At 54.0% G+C, this 20,100-nt stretch overlaps 7 protein-coding genes across 7 annotated transcripts; 3 read left to right on the forward strand and 4 right to left on the reverse strand.

The window, feature by feature from the left end:
- Positions 1–268: 268 nt before the first annotated feature.
- On the forward strand, positions 269–1,399 carry BDP81DRAFT_319681 (ATP10 protein; the record flags this gene model as incomplete). Its single annotated transcript, XM_060584456.1, has 2 exons — positions 269–651; positions 727–1,399. 2 exons carry the CDS (start codon positions 269–271, stop codon positions 1,397–1,399), a joined length of 1,056 nt encoding a protein of 351 aa, XP_060445248.1.
- A 139-nt stretch (positions 1,400–1,538) lies between these two features.
- On the reverse strand, positions 1,539–2,589 carry BDP81DRAFT_25901 (vesicle transport V-SNARE protein). Its single transcript, XM_060582884.1, has 3 exons — positions 2,445–2,589; positions 2,272–2,385; positions 1,539–2,182 (listed from the first exon to the last, which is right to left on the reverse strand). Exons 1-3 carry the CDS (start codon positions 2,511–2,513, stop codon positions 1,679–1,681), a joined length of 687 nt encoding a protein of 228 aa, XP_060445249.1. The 5' UTR covers positions 2,514–2,589; the 3' UTR covers positions 1,539–1,678.
- An 847-nt stretch (positions 2,590–3,436) lies between these two features.
- Positions 3,437–4,439, forward strand: BDP81DRAFT_25920 (ribosomal L29 protein). The gene is made up of 3 exons (XM_060582886.1): positions 3,437–3,682; positions 3,785–4,010; positions 4,211–4,439. Exons 1-3 carry the CDS (start codon positions 3,534–3,536, stop codon positions 4,217–4,219), a joined length of 384 nt encoding a protein of 127 aa, XP_060445250.1. The 5' UTR covers positions 3,437–3,533; the 3' UTR covers positions 4,220–4,439.
- A 3,231-nt stretch (positions 4,440–7,670) lies between these two features.
- BDP81DRAFT_319821 (uncharacterized protein) lies at positions 7,671–9,691 on the reverse strand (the record flags this gene model as incomplete). Its single annotated transcript, XM_060584472.1, has 3 exons — positions 7,671–7,963; positions 8,015–8,161; positions 8,224–9,691. 3 exons carry the CDS (start codon positions 9,689–9,691, stop codon positions 7,671–7,673), a joined length of 1,908 nt encoding a protein of 635 aa, XP_060445251.1.
- Positions 9,692–12,046: 2,355 nt separating this feature from the next.
- On the reverse strand, positions 12,047–13,949 carry BDP81DRAFT_461094 (phosphoribosylaminoimidazolecarboxamide formyltransferase/IMP cyclohydrolase; the record flags this gene model as incomplete). Its single annotated transcript, XM_060593729.1, has 3 exons — positions 12,047–12,202; positions 12,254–13,736; positions 13,804–13,949. 3 exons carry the CDS (start codon positions 13,947–13,949, stop codon positions 12,047–12,049), a joined length of 1,785 nt encoding a protein of 594 aa, XP_060445252.1.
- A 1,345-nt stretch (positions 13,950–15,294) lies between these two features.
- On the forward strand, positions 15,295–15,751 carry BDP81DRAFT_449641 (uncharacterized protein; the record flags this gene model as incomplete). Its single annotated transcript, XM_060592435.1, has 2 exons — positions 15,295–15,513; positions 15,593–15,751. 2 exons carry the CDS (start codon positions 15,295–15,297, stop codon positions 15,749–15,751), a joined length of 378 nt encoding a protein of 125 aa, XP_060445253.1.
- Positions 15,752–16,127: 376 nt separating this feature from the next.
- On the reverse strand, positions 16,128–19,880 carry BDP81DRAFT_449642 (DEAD/DEAH box helicase; the record flags this gene model as incomplete). The annotated part of the gene is made up of 4 exons (XM_060592436.1): positions 16,128–18,772; positions 18,848–19,283; positions 19,338–19,682; positions 19,737–19,880. 4 exons carry the CDS (start codon positions 19,878–19,880, stop codon positions 16,128–16,130), a joined length of 3,570 nt encoding a protein of 1,189 aa, XP_060445254.1.
- Positions 19,881–20,100: the final 220 nt, after the last annotated feature.

Raw genomic sequence — 20,100 nt, forward strand, 5'->3', positions numbered from 1 at the left:
GCTGCGTCGGTTCAGTGCGCTTGGCTCTTTCCCCCTCGTCTCCGCATTGAAGCGTTGCCGATCCACTCTGTTATCGCTCGCGGCTCAAGGGCCCTCGTCAAACGTCAAAGTGTGGCTGGAGACTTGTGGCGCCAGCTTTGCAGGACAGGGGGACGTCGAAATAATGTGGCGCGAATTTTTTTGTTGTGCAACCAGGCATCGAAAGAGGGATGACCGGACCCTTTCTCGACACTTAAACGTCGCAGTCGACCATTCCAAACCAGGCGCAATGGTCCCAACTACACCGTTACGGACAATGGCGCTGTCCATGGGCGGCGCCTCTAGAAGGGCCTTCATTTCCTGCACAGTCTGCACATGGCGACGGCACTTGAGCACTTCCCGACCATACCTGGCCGACCAGCTCCCGACTCCGGCGCCTGGCGCCGCCCCCGTAGAGTCTCCGAAACCTGACCTCCCCGGATCTGCCATTGATGCCCCGAGAGCTTATGGCAAGCGGGTATACAACTTCACGCCACAGCCTCTGCCGCGCCCCATTGGCATGGCGCACCCGCCTCACCCAGAGGACAACTCGGGCGTGGATAGGAGGCCGCTGAAGGAAAGGAGGGATGACTTTGTCGACTACGACAAGCATCTTGTGCGGCGCAAAGAACTGTGAGTTCCCAACGTCAATACCCTAGAGAGACATGAAAGAGCAGATAGCTAATTGGAATGTCCCTCCTCCTATAGCAAGGAAAAGATGGCTCGCCCCTACTTCCGCGACTGGCGCAACATGCGGTTCCACGAGGGTAAATCCTTCATCGCGCCCCCCTTGCCCTTCAAGGCCGACATGTCCCTCTTCTTCCCCAACTTCGTCGGCGACACCCTCGCCAAGAACGTAAACAACACCCGCGACACGACGCGGACGCTGCTCGACAAGGTCTCCGTCGTCGCCGTCTACAGCAGCCAGTGGGCCGACGAACAGGCAAAGACCTTCATCTCCCCCGAGGCCAACCCCGAGCTGCACGAGCTCCTGGCCAAGAACCCCGGCAAGACGCAGGTCCTCCAGCTCAACATCGAGGATAACAAGTTCAAGGCGTGGATCGTAAAGATGTTCATGGGCAACTTACGCAAACAGATCCCCGAGCACAACTGGGGCAAGTACTTCTTAGTGCCCCGCGGCATCACCAACGAGATTAGCGAGTCTATTGGATATCTCAACAGCAAAGTAGGCTATGTCTACCTGGTAGATAATCTGTGTAGGATAAGATGGGCTGCCAGTGGTCCCAGTGATCCCGATGAGCGGGAGAGCTTGGTGAAGAGTATGAAGCTAGTCCTCCACGAGTGGAACAAGCACGAAAAGGCAGCACTCGAGACTGCTCCAGTCAAGAACGCAGCGAAGGGAAAGAAGGAGGTATTCTGAATGGGAGGACAATAGCTTTTTTCCCAGGTGGCTTAGGAAAGCCAGCCTTGTGTAGCAGTCAGGCCCATGTAACCTGACTTTTGCTTACAGATATTCGTGTTCTTATAGTGTACAATATGCACCAAAGATACCCCAATCCGATCAAAACGTCAAAAGAAAACAATTCCAATAACGCCTCGCATTTCCTTTATGCCAGTAATTCCCCAGTCGTAACGGCTTTGTAGAACACATAACAAACACACGAGGGACGTCTTTTCAGCCATGCCGGGTCTTCGCTTACTACAAGAACCACCAGAACATCAGGAAACAAAACGCAATGAAGGCGCCCATTACGATGCCGTCGCGGCGCTTCTTGGCCGAGATGCGGTTGATTAGACTATTCAACCCCGGCACCTGGCTGGCGGCCATTGTGATACGACGGTTGATGCTGGCGAGCGTCTCGCGCTGGATGTTGAAGCTGTCCTGGACAGCGTAGGCCTGGGACAAGACGCTATCGGCCATGTTGTGACTGTTATCGATACGGCTGCGCTCGGCGAGCATGTACTCGGCCTCGGCGTTTTCGGGGTTGTTGGCACGGTATTCGTCAATGTCGGAGCGGACATTCGTAAGAAGGTGGGCGCGGTCGCGAGCCTCGGATATGGTTTTGCGCAGGCGCACGAGGTCGCGCTTGTGTTCGGCGAGCTTCTCACGGAGGAGGGCGAGGTTGTTCTGTTTCAGGGCGGAGGAGGTGAGAGTCGCTTCCGAGTCGAGGAGGCGGGATAGTTGTGAAATGACATTCTCGCGCTGATGGGTTGATGGCCATGTTAGTACAGATGTTCGAGACAGCGGAGGAGGTGAGAGCCGAGATCCTTCAGACGAGGGCTTGGGCGTACTTTTTCGAGAAGATCTTGTAGCTTTGCTTCTGTGGTCCTTTCCTCCTCTGTGGGCTTTGCCGGAATGTCGGATACCGTCGAGAATTGGGAGTAGGTGTGGAATAGCGTCTCTGTCTGTGGAGGCCGGATGTCAGGGAAGCCTGGATGACGTTCTGGGCAGAGTGATTCCGTACCTGTGTTTCTAGACTTCGTGCCTGTTGCCGTAGCTGGGCCCAGCCCGTGTTTCCTGAAGCCGCAGCCATGACGCCTCGATGCTACTTGGGTCTGGCTTGGTTGTTGCTGTATGTGGGTAGGTCTTCGAAGTCGAGATGTTGTCTTTCGATGGTCTCTGGCATGTCCGCGTGTCTGGGACTGTCGGCAGGGACCAGATGCAGCAGGGAGGAGCTCGGCGTCACATGGACCGTGCACCTCGAATGATTATGTAAGTGCCGAAGGGTGTTGCACCAAAAATGCAGGTGCGGGTAGAGTCGCATCAGAGTCGAGAGCCTCGAAGATTTGCTAATAATGTACCGGAGACCGGCGAAAGAAGTTGCTTGCGTCTCAGATACTGCGTACGCACCCTTTCCTTTCCCAGAAGAGGCCTATTGCCTCAAAACATTTTCCGATAGGAGCAAAAGGAAGGCATGGAAGTCAGTTTGAACTTATGATATCCTCATGCCCAGTGGCATAATACTCAACTGATCAGATTCGAAATTTTGGATTAATATAGTCAGAATTGACAAGACACTTCCAAGGAGTCGGAACACGATGTTGTAACTACATGCCGATATCATTGACATCTCGCTCAGTGAAGCCCTCTTGACTATTCCAGCCAGCCCCTGGTGACAGACTGTGGCTAGTGCTGCTGTGGCGCAGTTCATGACCGGCGGCTTCCAAACCCCAAGGCCCACATGCACCCAATCACAGCAGGCCCCGCGCCGGGTCCCGAATTTTTGCGCACAAACTAGGGCAACAGCTTTTTGCCAAACTTTCAAATTTACGATCGATCACCTCAGCCTCTCTCACGACGTGTCGATACTAACCCAGATATCCAGCGCCACCCCCCATATCAGTCAAGATGGTGAGTGAACCCCTTTTGCTCTCCCTGATGGAATTCGCGATCCCCGAATAGCACGACGCAACTTTTCCGCCGAATCCTCGACACCCCGCGCTCGAGTTACCCCCTTCCCGACGAAGAAGCGAACACCACAGCGGAGCAGGATCTGCTTGCGAAGGAGCCACAGAGGAGAAAAGAGAACCCGTTTCGCTGACGAGAATTCATCATGTCCCAGTCGTCCGGAAAGGTCAAGGCCGTCGCCCTTTGGAGCAAGAACAAGGATGATTTGACCAAGCAACTTGGTGAGCTCAAGACCGAGCTCGGTCAGCTCCGCATCCAGAAGATCGCCTCTTCCGGCAGCAAGCTGAACAAGATGTGCGTTTGAACCCCCCGTCCTGATACGAAATCAATTGGAGGAATCTTCGACCGAAAAAGAGAAACCAAGAGGACTGACCGGTGAAAATTTCCGCTCTACAGCCACGACATCCGCAAGTCGATCGCTCGCGTCCTTACCGTCATCAACTCCAAGCAACGCGCCCAGCTCCGCCTGTTCTACAAGAACAAGAAGTACGCTCCCCTCGACCTCCGCGCGAAGCAGACCCGTGCCATCCGCCGGAGATTGTCCGAGAAGGAGGCCAGCGCCGTCACCGACAAGGCCAAGAAGCGTACCACCCACTTCCCCCAGCGCAAGTTCGCCGTCAAGGTCAGTAGCGTCGGAATATCTGCCATTCGGAAGGAGGCTAGGGAGTCATGAGAGGAGCAATGGGATGCAGGGCCGGACCATGAGATGAAAGATCTTGCACAGATATTTTCTCCCCAGCGCTGCCTCTCGTGTTCCCTGGCCGAGTTCCTGAATGGCACCATCTCTTGAGGGACGAACAGTCTAACTGACTCTCCAAACAGTCTGCTTAAATTTAGACCGACCGCTGCTGGGTTAGATCTGGGGATGAGGAACAATGAAAATGGTCACGGAGGCGTAACACGTTTTTGGCACACGGGGATCCCGAATTACTCGATGATGCATTGCATGGTCACGGAGGGAAATTAAGGGTTTATTTGCACTTTTATCATTTCTCCCCCAAGTGCTGCAAAACACGAAATGGATTTCTCTCAAGACGGGTCAAAACATTGGTCAAGCGAAAAACGAAAAAGGATGGGCTTCACAAGAATCCCCCTCTCTTGTTCTTTCCCACCCCTCCTTTCTTGCGTGGTGGGAGGGAGAGGATTCCCTCGGGTGTGTGTGGTGTGAGGTAGCATAGAGCTGCCACAATGATGGGGCCCAAAGATGTCCCGACTTCAAAAGTTTGCTTCTTTTTTTTCTTCCATTGTGATGGATTCCTCATAATGATATATGACGATGTGTGATGGTTTTACTTCAACTATTCTCACCTGCGCAGCATTGGTGCAAGACCTCGTCGGAGATATGGGCCAGATAACTTTCATGGTCAAGCCCGCAACTCCCTCTCAGCGTCCCTTCCTCCATCGCTATCACACATACCTGTTATCTGTCTCGTGTATGTCATTCATGTCTCCGTCCCAAACTTGTTCTCACACTTCATTACCCTGCCCCCCTGGCTACTTGATATCTGTGAACATCCCTAAGGGAAGGGTTGCGCCCCCACTATGGCATAATTATAATATGTTGAGTATATAAGATATACCGATTTGAGAGCCTCCGCCACACTTCTTCCCGCTCCAGAGTCACCTTTCAAACTCGAGGTTGCAATCATATTCGATCGATAATGCCGGGGGGACAGCGCCTCCTAGGAGAATTCAAGGCCATGAATCAATTTGGAAGACGACTGGCTTCACCACTTCATAACATGGCATGATGTTAGGGTGGCCATGTGCTTTCCGTCACTATAGGGACCCTTCTGTATCGTTCACGATAAATATGATGCCTGCCAGTATCTTCGCCAGCAACTCTGGTTGACCAGGTTGTAGCAAGACAGGCAGTACCGTACTCGAGACTGGTCTCCATGCTCTGCCGTTCGACCGGTTTAAACCGACCTCTCTGCCCAGACCTCCCCGTTCCTTGAGATGCGAAGTACTTCGCGGACAACATAGATAATGGGCCTCGAAATGAGACAAAGTTCGCGATAGGCAGTATCCCACGCCCAGGTATGGCCAAAGTTTCGCGCCGAGAAAAGAGAGTCGCAACACTGATCTGAGAGGCTGGGCTTCACGCAACGCGCGCTTACGATAAGTCATATTTGCAGTAACAAACAAGTTCTTACCTTAGTTGGGCAGGACCTTGGTAACGAGGACGATGGAGGTACTTTAGAAGCTCACCTTGTTGTAATCTCGTCAGGCGTAGGCGAGAAACTATGCCAAGTCTTCCAAGTTTGACGGAACTCACAGCTGACAAGAAACGATAAGAAAACTGTAAGGAGACCGTCTACAGTCGATGGGTCGTGGGATTCTAGATCTTGGAGCTGCCTAAGGGTTCCTTTCTCTCTACTCTCGGTGCTTTCGTATGGGCGGAGTGGATTTGACCAAGACACAACACTGGGGCACGAAAGACTAATCCCGCGATCTGTCAGTGAATCGAACTCCATGTGATACTTTCAGTGCGTTCCATGTAATCTCGTAAAGCACGAGACTTTGACCACGAATTCTGTTCGAGTATCTCCACCCGTACGCAGCGGCTATCGTGCGAGGCGCATCAAGTCAGGAAAGCAGCCTCAACTCCAAGACTTCTCTACGATCGACATGAACACGAAGAATCCAAAAATTCAGCCAGAAGAAATAGGACCGACTGGACATGCATGGCAAATGATCCGCTTCAGCAGTTATCTCTGCACTTGTGAGCTCCCCTGAACCGCCACCAAGCCCATCGAGTATCACGAACAAACACCCGCAGCCGAGTCTAGAGCATCATTGCCAAGAATAAAACAAGATTCTATTCAAACCAACGGAAGCAGTCCTCACAACAAGGCGTATTAATCACCATGTGACCCTCCCCTCTCACGAAGCCACAACGCAGAATTTCGCCGAAGCACCGGAGGAGGGTGCAGAAAGGAAATTTTTCCCACTTCACGCCCCCAAGGTACATCATATCCCTCATCCGATAGTTCATCGCGTCGGATATGTCCCTTTACAACCGGCCACCTTCCCCCCTCACCTGACAGAACGCCTCCAAACTTACATCTACTGTGGCACCTTACTCTGAGGCCTCACACCCGGAAGATACCGTTTACGGGAGAAAAACCTTGTCTCCTCCTCGTGGTGATTGCTTCTCGCCAAATGTGGATTTCTGTCATCTTTGCAAATACGAAGAACCTCTTCTCCTAACTGCCTCGTCAGAATGGAGAAAGGAGGCGAAGTGGGATACGAAGCTCACTCACGGCCCCGAAGTACGGACCTCCCGTGCAAGATCCGACTCAGCCCCATGGCACATTACACACCCATCACCTCCACTGTCATGTCTGCTGCCGTGTAACACCTTATTACAAGGTGAAGCGATGACGAGACTAGCAAACCCACAAACACGACGTAGAAAGACTCTTCATCTCCAGCCCCGTCTCCAGCAGCGTCGAGCAGAGAACCGGAAACCTACGCAGAAAAAGGCCAGAACATGTCCCTGTGGCCTTGCGTGGTTATGTCATTTGCGTGTTAGTAAGTTCACAAGTCTCTTTCCCTTCCAAGCTCTCGCGTGCCCCCGAGGAGAGAGACTTGGCAAACGTGATCTTTTGTCACCTGCTCTCACCCCAAACCTAGTTCTCAAGTCGAGCTGTGCTATATGGCGCGGATCCTCTCGAGACACAACGTAGATAGACACACCTTGATTCCAGTGAAGGGTCCTCTCCTGAATCCCATGCCAAAGTCACGAAACCTCTTCACCCGTGAAAAATGTGCTCCCAGAAGGATCATCTGCTGGTTGATGTAGGTCTCTCGCGTCTAGTAACGCCGCGGTAAGCTCTCGTCAAGATTGCCAACACAGTCAAGTCTTTGAGTGACAACGAGATGCAACTAAAAAGCCATGGAGAACACCCTCAATGAGTTTTAACAACTAAGCATCACGCGTACTGTATTTCTGCATCACTAATTCTACGCATCGGTCCTGACCACAACCACCATGACTTCATCACCCGGAAAAAAACAAGAACTTTTCCCTAATACCCACCAAAAAAAAGACTAAGTCCATGCCCCTTGGACTTTTCGCCGCCGCCTTGAACACCGAAGCCTATTATGCCGTCCTGACCTGATCCATTTCTCCTTGTAAACGCCAGTCCGGAACCTTGGAGCCTGTAAGGGTATTTCATGAGACGTTGACAAAGGAAAAAAGCCATCCGTGGTGTAAAAATGCCTCCCCGTGAATCATAAACACTTCTAACGATGTGATTAACTTCGTCCAAGTCAATCACTTACTGTTTCTTCGATCCGATGCCTTTGTGACTCGACCGCCCTGTGTCTTCTTGATAGACGGAGTAGGTTTGGCGGCCTTAGGCGCATTCGCGTCCTTTCGATGAATCTTCTCATGCCTACGTTTCTGGTCGAGTCTGTGAAAGTCCTTGTCACAGAAGTCACACTTGAATGCTCCCTTCACATTGTGCGTCTTTCTGTGTTTCGACAAATTGGAAGACTCGCCAAACGCCTTGCCACAAACCTCACACTTGAGTGGCTTTTCGCCTGTATGAGTTCTCGAGTGCATTGCTAGAAGCCAGTTAGAAATTGTACAGACCCAAGAATAATGGTATCACTTACTCAAAGCACTCTGCTGCTTGAAGGATGCTTTGCAGCCCGGAAACTTGCAGCTCCAAGGCTTTTCTCCGGTATGAATCCGCATGTGCTGCGCTAGCGATTGTTTGGCGGATAGCGGAGTATTACAAATTTCACATTTGACTGGCTTGACTGGACGTATTGTCAGCATACATCTCCATTGAAGATGGTGGGATGGTGGGATGGTGACTTACAGCCGGTGTGTGTCTGTAGATGACGTTCGAGCTTGCTTTTTTGCGTGAAATGACCTTCACGTGCACATCCCTCCCAGCAGCATTTGTATCCAGCATCCGTCTTGCCAAGGTTGACAATATGTCTCTCCTTGCAATGCGCCTGTAGAGCGTCATCGTTCGAGTAGCTCATACCACAAATCTGACCGGCGATTACCCATTGGCAAGTGAACACTTCAGCTCCGGTCTTATCAGGGCTGGGCAGAGTTTGCGCAGTGGCCGGAGACGGTTGCGGAGACGAGGACGCCTGGAGCCCTAGAGGAGAGGTGGTGGACTCCTTATCTTGGGCAGCATGGGTCGGGTCAAGAAGACCTTCCCGTGGCCCTGGAAGGAAATGAGGCTGACGATTCGGCGGCATCAGAGGCGGGTAAGAGTGTTGTGTTGTATGAGGATAGTTGTGATGCTGTCCTTCTGATGCAACATGTTGTTCTTGGAAATGGCTAGTCCAGTCCTCGACGCCGTTGAGCTCAGCACCGCAAGGTATGAACTCTGACGAGTTCGGGTCGGGCATGCAAAAGGATAAGTCTAGTCCACCTGGATGAGCATGCGACAGGTGAGGAAGAGGGCACCTGGTTGGCAAGTTCCGGTTCTCCGTAAGGCAAGGCTGTATACAGTTTGTCTGATCGTGCGCATGCTCGTTGAGATGCATTCCAAATACCATCCAATCTGCGGGCGCAGACGTGGCAGGATCCCCAAAGCCGGCAAAAGAGCTGAGGACAGTGTTGTAGAGGTTGGGGTTACTCTGATAGGGGTTGCCCATGTTCATCGAATGAGCCATCGACAAGGTCATCCCGCCAGGGTGGAAATGATTCTGAGATGCTGCTGGGATTCCTCCACTCTGATAGGGGCTTTGGGCCGCGTAGTATTGGGAAGACATCGAGGGCATCGAAGGCATCAATGGAGCCATTATGCTGTCCTGGGTGAAAGTGTCCCCCCCTATGGAAGCCAACACATCGGCGGCAGCTTTGTCCTTCTCAGAGAGAATGTCATTAGCTGGACACTCTGCGTCTGTACATTGCGCAGCAGCTTCATCGCAGTCGTCATCGTCGCAAGCTTGAGCGCAGTCTTCGTCAGTGCAGATATCACCAGCTTCACTGGCGCCGCACTCACTGACACATCGATTGCAGTCCACACTACTACAAGCCGCGGAGGTACTATCGTCCTCGATCTGAGGGCTCGAGTTGGGCGTCTCGAGGCCAAAGCCCATGGGTACCGTGGGTGACATGATGGCATCCGAGCCAAAGCCCAAGGGCATCTGGCCTCTGGGATCGAAGTAGTTGGGTAGTGCGGGCATCGTGGATAGGCTGTGGTGTCTTCGCGCATGCATCGGTATGTTATTCGGGTTGAGAGGGTGGTTGTGGTTGGGTACAGGATGATGTTGGTTGTTGCTATCTGGACCTCTGCAGGCAATATGGTCAAAGTCCAAATCCATACAGGACTCATCGTGTGATACTGGCAAAGTTACGGCACCAGAAAAATGGTCGTTGAGATGTTCCACATCTAAGGGTTCGAGGAAAAAGCCGGAGCCGTGGCCAGTATAGGACGGCAAGCCATCAAGATGGCCGTCCATGACTCTGATATGATGATGTTGAGGACCTCTGTATCTTCCGTGCGGCTCGAGGGAGGTCCCACGGAGACCGTTGATCGACAGGCGGCTTGGGCCACGGGAGGTCGGAAAGTTCTTGGAGAAGGAGGGAAGAAAAGAGCCGCAAAAGTGAGACCCTGGGGACGGAGAATTCCTCCAGGTGTCAGAGTCGGGGAGGGTAGATGTAGTAGTAACGGGATAAACGTGTGGAGGATGGTCCAGTAATGAATGCCCTGACGAAACAGAACCAAGACTGGGTAGAAGGGTAATATGAAAGTGGGATGAAAGCTTCAAGGTTGGTACGAAGCGAGGCGAGGCAAGGCGTGACCAGGCGAGTCAACCGTTGACAAGGCTTTTGGGGGCAACAAGTCAAGAATTGACGAACTGGATTGAACTGGGCACCAGTGGTTCCTCTCTCAGGTCTCCCAGGGACCAAGGGCAACCCGCAGCAGTAGGAGCTTCCTACCCACGTCGTGGGAAGGCGGTGTTGCAGGCGCGCGATGAACAGGTGCGGTGCGGCGTGAGAACCTTGATGGCCTCTGGCGCGAAAATGCGGCCTCTCTGGCTGGTGACGGAGGGGCTAACCTGCCAGCGTAACACCAGAACCCCTGTCATTGCTGTCAATCACCTTGCGAAATATGCGCTTTATGATTCAATAGGACATACCTGTCGGTATAATTGAGGAGCGATGGTTGTTGCGCCGGGTTTTCTCTTCCCTTTTTTTTTTTTTGTTTTATTCGCGATATTGCGCTGCAAAATTGACTCAAGTCTCTTGAGAGTGAGTCTTTGCCGTGTCTGTCGCTCACTTCCAACCGCCCCAAGGTGCCGACTGCCGCTCCCTTATTATACTCGTCAAGGTCGACAGGAGACGAAGCCCCCAAACCTTAAAAGTCGCAAGAAAAATGAGAGGGCCGCCGAGATGAGGCCCTTTCTTCGGTCCTCATGCCCTCGCCCGTGACTCTCGAGAGAACTGGCGGGCCCGACTCCAAAGAGACTTCGTCACTTGGTTCTGAGAGGCTGACCACGGGGGTGTGGGTGCCACAGGGGGGGCGTTTCTGTAATCACTGGCCCGTGGTTGGTACCTGCCCCACTATGTGCCCTTTCTCAGCACATGAGCAGCTGCCCATTGGTCCGGACTCTCTTCCAAGGGTATGCGTATGTAAGCAGCATCCAATATCAGATTGCGTGAGTGCCCGTTTCCAGTTTTGCAAAGAAAACATCCGCATCTCTAAGAATACAACACTGACCTAGGTTACGCCTGTGGTCAGTGCGCTAGGAACCGTCCTTTCCAAACCGCAGGAAGGCGTACCAACTGACGGGTAAGCAAGAGACAAGGCAGCATCCGTCAATAGTTCATCCGACTTTGGAACAATGGCAAGCCACGCGGCTGTCAGACACACGGAACAATGACGAGCAAGAAAGTTCTGAGGCGACGCCATCGCATGTTTTCAGTCCCGCGCACTTTTTTAGCTCTCCACGATGCCGCCTCAAATCCAAACTCAACTTCTCGAAATGCTCCAAGTGGCGTCCGGGTATGGTAGCCAGCCTTTAGGAGCGGTAGATGTCAGCCACACGTGAGGGGAACGCTATTATCGAGCTGCATATCTTCGTATTGATTGCCTTGCAAATAGACTTCCGTCTAGAGTCGCCTTGCCATGGACGACTATCCCATGTTCGTGTCCATGAGCCTATTTTAAACCCCGCGTCGGGAGCTATTGCAAGATCGTCAATCTACGCATCTGATCTTAGGCAACATCGGCTTCGTGATCAAAGAAACAAACTTTAAATCATACGCCTGAAGCCGCAGGTCCTGTGCAGCACGTGAAGGCAAGTTTCTCGTCTCATAATGGCTTTTATTTCCATGCAGCCACCGATTTCAGGCTCCGCTAAACTAAACTCCTTTCAAGTCCATCCCATTTTACTCCGGATATATGTTGAATATCACAGTCATCTGACAAAAGCGGCACAACGTTTTTGGTGATCTGTGCTTTGCAATAGATATCTGCCACCTCACATGGCGAGCCGACATCCCGTCCAACGTGCCGCTCGCATGCTGCTCGCACTTAGTTAGTTGCGGAGGCTGTTGGGTTACCAGCTTCCATCATCATTTGTAACTTTTATTCCCACTTCAGGACCAAAATCCGTCCATTCACATGCCCAAATTGAATCCCGCAACACCGATTTGGTATAAATAACAGACGCTTAATGATGGAAGAGGCGGACGTTCTGCTCAACAAACGTAATGCCAAGCTTCTCCGCAGTCTCGAAGACAGCGCCGTCATTCTGGCTGCCTCCGGGAGCTGCAATGTACTTGACACCGGATCGAGACGCGCGGAAGACGTTGTCGACGAAGGGGAACTGGTTCTCGTCAGAAGGTTTATACTCCAAGCAGGCACGAACTTTACTCACGAAAGCATCACTCGACACGGCGACATTGGTCAGCTTGCCAAGCCACTCTTCCCTCTCCGCATCAGTGAATGCGGGCGGGACCTCCTCGAAGACAGCCTCGAACATCTCACGCTCCGCACCGGACTTGGGGAGCTCGCCACTGACCAACAGATCGATGGCGTTGCTCTTGTCGGGGCGCTTGGTGCCCTTCTTCCACTTGATGCCCAGAACACGAGGGTGGAAACGCAACCACCAGTTGTCTGCCTTGTCGCCAGCGAGGCGCGTGCAGTGGATTCTGGACTGCTGACCAGCGCCAAGGCCAATGACCTGCCCGTTGTAGGCGTAGCAGACAGAGTTACTCTGAGTGTACTTCAGGGCAATGGTGGCGACGGTCAGATCTCGGAGGGCGGACTCGGAGAGAGGTCCAGACTCCTTAGGAGTGATGATTCTGTTGAATGACTTGGGCGCAATCTCGATATCGTTGCGGCCCTGCTGCAGAGTGACTCCGTAGACGGTCCGGGTCTCGGTCTTGGCAGGGACGTAGTCGGGGTCGATCTGGAGGACGAGGTACTTGCCGCCCTTCTTCTTCTTCAGGAGCGCAAGGGCAGCATCCTCGAAGCCAGGGGCGATGACACCGTCAGAGACCTCCTTGGAGATGATGCTGGCAGTAGGAAGATCAACAATGTCACTCAGGGCAATCACGTCACCGAAGCTGCTCATGCGGTCGGCACCGCGAGCACGGGCGTAGGCCTGAGCAAGAGGGGAGGAGTCGATACCCTCAATGTCGTTGACGAAGTAAACCTTCTTCTCGTCGTCGGTCAGGGGAGTGCCAATGGCAGCACCGGCAGGAGAGACGTGCTTGAAGCTGGCGGCGGCGGGCTTACCCAGGGCCTGCTTAAGCTCCTTAACGAGGGGCCAGCTGTTCAGGGCGTCAAGAAGGTTGATGTAGCCGGGCGAGCCACCGAGAACCTTATAGGGGAGCTCTCCACCGCTGACGAAGGCAGCAGCGGGCTTCTGGTGGGGGTTGGCGCCGTATCTCAAAGCGGAAAACTGCTTGCCATCGGCGGCGTATTGCTTGCGGAAGAAGTCGGAAATGGCAGCATCGTAGTCGGCAGTGTGCTCGAAAGCCTTGAGAGCGTAGCGGTTACGGCTCGCCTCGGTGATCTCGCCAGCTTGCAGCTCCTTGAGGAACTCGGCGTAGTCGTTGGGGTCACTGAGAATGGTAACACGGCTGTGGTTCTTGGCGGCAGCTCTGATAAGAGTGACGCCACCAATGTCGATCTCCTCGACAGCCTCGGGGACAGTGACATTGACCTTGGCAACGGTGTCCTTGAAAGGGTACAGGTTGCAAATGACATAGTCGACCTTGTTGATGTTCTGATCGGCCAAGTCCTTCTCGTCGGACTCGAGGTTTCTCGCGAGTATCCCGGCGTGGACGGCGGGGTGGAGAGTCTTGACACGGCCGGCCAACATCTCGGGGGCCTTGGTAATGGCAGAGACGTCCCTGTTAGAAAAAGCTTATTAGCTTCGGGTCATACACGTGAAAGTTTCGGCAAGGACTTGCAACTTACTCAACGGGGAAGCCAGACTCCCGGATCATCTTGGCCGTACCGCCAGAGGCGAGGATGCGGACATTCTGCTGGTTCAGGCCCTTGGCCAGGTCCAGCAGACCAGTCTTATCGTAGACGGAAACGATGGCAATCTTCTGACCCGACATGTTTGCTTTGGTGCTCTCGCAACGACAAGTTCTTGGGGAAGGAAGAATTGTTGTTTAGAGGATAGAGCAAGAAAAAGAAGAGAAGAGGAAGGAAACAAGAAGGATCGAGGGAAGCAAAAATTTGCCTTGCGCGATGATGGCTGTGGGTAGGAGGAGAGGTTGCGCAAAATCGGCTTCCGATCAAGGAGGGGGGGGAGCAGGAAGCTACGAAACTTTTTCTTGTTGGCTACGTGATGGGTACGGAGTCTTCCCACACGCGTAGGGCGGCAGGCAAAGTATTCTGCAGGTAGTTTGCCCCACGTAGCATCGGCATCACACCCGCTGAAGGCACGAAAAGGAAGGGGAAACGCTACGTTATGCGACGGCAGCAATGACCTCAACTCCAACCACCCGGCGGCTCGAGTGGGACATTGAATAGATCTTTCACTCGCTCAAATGCCGGAGCATTGTTTCTTACCAACACTCACCCAATACCTTCTCTCAGGTGAGAGAAAAAAAAAACATGTTGGTAAAGAAGCAAATTGTTTCATTCCTTCGATTGCGTGTTGCTCAACCCCCACCTCCTGATTCAAGCTCATCAAATCTTGTGGGAAAAAAGAATTGGAGTTTCGGCCATTGGCCCGTCAACTTTTTTGGAGTATCGGCCTCTCTTTCGTGCCAATGAGCCCCGCCCCCGCCGCAGTGTCAAGGTGAGGTGAGCACAACGGCCAGGGACCGGGAGGCAGAAATGACTGTCACTGTGGTGCGCTGGACCGCCCGACAGGGGTCCATGACTGCTGATGCGCCTTAACCCCAACACTGTTAGCGTGCCCCTCGTACCGGGTGGCACACTCACTGTGGCAGGGCAAATGGAATGGAAGCCGTTGCTGAACCAGTGAACGTCCCGTCGCAAACCTGGGCAAGTCTTGGCCTCATATCGATAGACGAGGCTACCTTACGCGGCCACGCTGATTCTCCGGCTAAAAACCAACGACCAACCTAAGACACTGCCTTCTTTTACCTCGTGACTTTTTTTTTTTGGCTCCAAGATAGCTTCGCAACCCGCAAAGGCATCTATCGCACCCACGAACTTCCAAAACGCCGACCCAAGCGTGAAAGCGCATTGCGACAAAAACGACCGCACCCCCCCTCCGAACCGCACCTCCCCGGGACCCTGCTCGAACAACCTTACGTACACCCGGCCCCGAACACCTCCGTCCCCCGACCTCACCCCGTCCTCCCCCGAACGACTCGCGCCGAAACACACTCGCCACTCCGCGCGCGCGCACCACCACCACCACGATCCCAGGACCCCTAGATACCGTATCATAATCGCAAATATCCGAAAGCTCCCACAGCAACCGTGATGGGCTCTGTCTGCGGCAAGGAGAAGGGGGACAACTTCGACTCCCCGGGTCGCCCGCTTGGCACCGCTCCCCCGCCCCAGCCAAAGACCGCACCGATCCCCGCAAGAGTCGGCGGTCCGCCTCGGGTACTGGGTGGTGGTAGCGGCGGCGGCGCATCGGGCCAGCAGTCGTCTGCCGATGCGGTAGAAGCGCGGCGCAAGGCCGCGGAGGCAGCCGAGGTGAGATTCTCCTGCCCGCGCCCCCCCTCTTCTATTCCCATTGCGCGAACAACCTACTAACACCTACGACCCTCAATAGGCTCGAGCAAAAGCCGCAAACAAGTCAACCGGGAAGCTCTCCTCGCAATTGAACGCCCAGAAGAAACAAACTCAGAGCGATTTGCTCAAGGACGCCAGCACCCAGCAGCTGAGGCAGCGTGATGCCGATGCTGCCGCGGAGGCTAGGACATACAACTGAAGTCAAGATGCGTGATAAAGGCGGGAATAAAGAGAAGCGGGTTTAGCGAATTTCCTTGACAACTTAGATAATGGGATTTGGGTGGGCAATGTTTGTTGATAATACCTCTTCGTTTTGGTATTTGAATCTTGGTTTGGAGTTTATACATTGCCGGCGTCTAGGCTAATCTAAGTCACAAGTTACTACACTTTTTCCATTTCGCCTTCTGAGATTGCGCTTCACTCTCGTGCTGTTGCTTTCAATTTTCCATGCGATCAAATCATAAAGACACCAAAAACGGATATCAGTACCAGCGTTATTATTGACTCCTCTGCGCCCCTGCCCTATTGCTGCCATGGCATTATCTGATATACTACAAGATCCCGGCCCAGACAATTTACACGACATTATAACGTCCAGACGCAGGAGCACGGCTGTCAGCTGTAGCCGCCGCAACGGTTCCTTCACTGAGAAGCCGGGTGAGCTCGGTCATAGCAGCGCCAACCACAACCTCTGTGTCGCCCTCGACGAGAATGTACAACTTCGGGTCCGCTCCGGCCGGGACTTCCTTGCCAGCAGGATAAAAGGTTCCCTTTGTCGTGATCGACACCCCGGTCGCTTCCAAAATCTTGGCCACGTTCGTTCTGTTCGTGACGGCCCACCTGGCCTTCTGCGGGAAGTCGTTGATCTCAAGGGTAGCGTGGTACGCACCGGCGTCAGGGCCCTTGTTGTCGATGGGCTGTCCTGACCGGAGCTGTCCAGCCTTGCCGAGTCGCTCGTTGATGTTCCTGATGGCTGCGCTGACCATATCGAGAGGCTGTCCTGGCTTGCCTCCGGCGCCGCTGGCAGCCGGTGCGTCTTTGCCCTTGGCCTCTTCAGGCTTGTTGGCGGCACGAGACACAACGGCCGAGACCTTGGACTGGATGTCGATAACAGCCGATTTGCCCTTGTCCTCGGTCTTCTCCTCCTTGACGTCGTCTTCTTCGCCCTCAGCCTTGTGAGTCTTGCGCTCACGAAGACGAGCAGCTTCGCGCTCAGCGTCGAGTCTATCCAGACCTTTTCCGCCGAAGCCAGAGTTGTCCTTGGCTTTTCCTGCCTTAACCTTTTCTATCCAGGCTTTACGCATCTCTTCCAGGCGCTTAGGGACAGGAACACCGCTCTGCTCGAGAGCCTTTGCTATACCAGGGGCGCAATTCTCCTGGTCTTCAGAGATGTACGTCACTGCAGTTCCCAGATTACCTGCTCTTCCCGTTCGTCCTGATCTGTGCACCATGTCCTCGTGGTGAGAAGGTGGGTCGTAGTTTACAACCAACTTGAGCTGCTTGACGTCCAGACCTCGAGCTGCAACGGATGTTGCGACCAGGATGGGCACAATACCGTTCTTGAAATCGGAAATTGTAGAATCACGATCCACCTGATCTTTACCACCGTGGATGGACATGCAGGGGTATCCTTTGGTCATGAGTTCCTTGAGAAGGTCGTCGGCCTTCTCCTGACGTTCGACGAAAATTAAGGTACGGGCGTCCTCATCGTTTTCGTAAAGCTCACCAAGCAGACCTAGCAGATGGTAGAACCTTTCAGTCTCGGGAATCACCTCGACAATCTGTGTGATGTTTGCGGGCACAATGCTGCGGCCACCTACGGTGATCTCAACTGGAGACTTGAGCACCTTCTTGGCGAGGGAATCAATGCTGCGAGGCATGGTTGCGGAGAACATAATGGTTTGTCGGTCAGGGCGGATGTTGGCGAAGATCTTCATCACCTGAGGCTCGAAGCCCATGTCGAACATGCGATCAGCCTCGTCGAGGACAGCGTAAGTGACACGACGAACATTCGTAACACGGCCCTGGTTGGCGGCCAACAGGTCAATCATGCGGCCAGGAGTGCACACGACGATTTCGGCGCCGCGCTTAAGCTCAGCGATTTGATCTCTGATGGGAGCTCCACCATAAGCACACACAGCCCGCAAACCCATCGCCTTCAAGAAGGGTTTACAGTCGCGATGGATCTGGACTGCCAGCTCGCGAGTCGGCGTCATGATGAGACCAATAGGGCCATCGGTGTCCCTGATAGGTGGTTGATCCATGATGTGACGGAACATGGGAAGGAGGAAGGCCATTGTTTTACCTGATCCAGTCCTGGCAACAGCAACAACATCACGCCCCGACATGAGGATGGGCAGAGATTGCATCTGAATCGGCGTCGGCTTTTCATAACCAAGGCCGGCGATGACGTCCAATGTCCGCTCATTGAGACCGCACTGGGCCCATTTCTGTACCGGCTTGGGGACGTTTTTGCCAGAGACTTTGATGCCATCGAGCTCGGCGCGCAGTTCAGTAACTTCTTCCTCGCTAAGAGCGGCGAGCTCTGCTGGTTCGACCCAGAAGTCCTTGCGAATAGGAAGCAGGTCTATCTTGCTGTAATCCACGGTAGGAATGTCTTTCTTCTTGCGTTTCGCCGCCATGGCGAGAGCTGCATTGGCGTTGGGGCCATCGTCTGCCTTGAAAGCGTATTCATCGTCACTGAAGTACGCCTCGGGCTCTTGGACCTTCTTCGTGGATGTACTTGCCTTAGGACCCGGCGCGGCTTTGGTATCCGATAAATCGGCCATGAAAGCGTCCAAGGGATCAACATCGTCCTCTTCGGCTTCCACGACCTCCATCTTGTCGGCGACTGGAGGTTCTTCGACTGGCTCGGTATTTTGCGTTGGTGCAGCATCTTGCATGTCGACATCTTGCTTGGACTCTTCTTGTGCCTCTTGCAGCTCTTTCTCGCGTCGTTCGTGCGCAGCACGGGCGATTGCAGCAGCCTCTTCTTCTGTTTCGGCGAAGTTGCCACCGTCCGACTCATCGTCTTCATCTTGATCAGCGTAGGGGGTGTCATCAGCCTCGAGGGGAAGTGCGGGTAGCTTTGTGAGTTTCCTCTTCGTCCCTTCCTCCTCATCGAGATCAAGCTTGCGCTTGTTTGCGAGCTTCTCACTGTCGGCAGTCGCCTTGCTGAAACCAAAAGCGCTCAGGTTCCGGTTGGCGGGAAGCGCCGAAGCTGCCAAACCGTCAGTATATGTCCCTTTCATAACTGCTCCTTGAGCATCTGTACGAGAAGGGAGCGGTAGCTTACCTTTTGTGATCGGTGCAACAGCTACCGTGGACTTTTCGGGCCGGCCTTCTAGAGCCCCCAGCACACCATTCGTACCGGTGTTCTTATGCGAAGCTGCCGACTTCTTCGCAATGGCCTTGGGGTCGAATTTGCCCGCGAAAGGCACAGCTGGTGACGCGTTCCCAGAGGTATTGAGCGTTGGCGCCGGGGATGCCGCTGGTGACGCGACGGCGGGAGACGCGACAGCGGGCGAAGCTACAGATGGCGAAGCGGGAGCCGGGGACGCCACGGACTTCTTGTCCATCTCCGCGAGGAGATTCCTAGTCTGACTTGGATTAACCTCATTCTCTTTATTGGCCTTGGTCTCTCTGCTCTTCTTCCACGCCTCGAGCCTGGCGAGTCGTTCGGCCTTTTTGTCAGCTTCAGTCTGGGCTGGGGCGGGCTTGGGCTTAGCAGCCTGTGATTTGGAGTTAGCGATCAATGTCGGGAAGGATACGGTGGCCAGTCTTACCTCATTACCAGGAGCACTGGCTTTCTCTGGAGGCGCCGCGCCGCGTGGGCGGCTGTCATCGCGCCTGCTACGCGGACGGGAGTCAGCAGTTCCCTCTCGCCTTGCGCGAGCCCGATCCCTGGAGTCGTCTCGCCTTGGACGATGGTCCCTGTCGCCTTCGCGATGCCGCCGTCTGTCGAGAGATCGGTCTCTGTCGGCGAATCTGTCGCGAGACCTCCTCCGGTTGTCTCTGTGGCGGTCGTTGTCTCGTCGGCCTCCGCGGTACAAATCGTCGTCTCGTCGGTCTATGGAGCGATCTCTCCGGCGGTGAGAGTCGCGATCGCGATCGCGATCTCGGTATCGTCGCTGTTGGTACCTGTCAGAGTCGTCCCCTTCTCGTTCTCCACGGTGTCTTCTCACATCGCCAGGGCTCCTGGACCGCGAGCGGCGACGATAGTCTCTGCCTCCATCATCACGGCGGTCCCTTCTGTCATCGTCTTTGCGGCGTCTCGCGTATTGGCTTCCTGCAGGCGATGGTGAGCGCGAGTCCCTGGTCCGAGCCATGTTGTAGGTCTCGAGCTACTTTTTTCGACAGGGTCTTCACTCGTGTGTTTGTGTCTTTTCCACTGCTGATTCTAAGCTTTCGGAACCTGATGGTTAAATGTCGCTGTACGTGGCCGTGTTTCCCATGAACTAGGCCTATTGGATTGCGAGCGACGGATCTGGGATGAGGGGCGGAAAAGTTGCGACGTGATGATTATCAGATTAAAGTTGATGCGCCTGG

This window comes from Colletotrichum phormii, assembly GCF_030913505.1.
Source record: "Colletotrichum phormii strain CBS 102054 chromosome Unknown BDP81scaffold_10, whole genome shotgun sequence".
NCBI lineage: Eukaryota > Fungi > Ascomycota > Sordariomycetes > Glomerellales > Glomerellaceae > Colletotrichum > Colletotrichum phormii.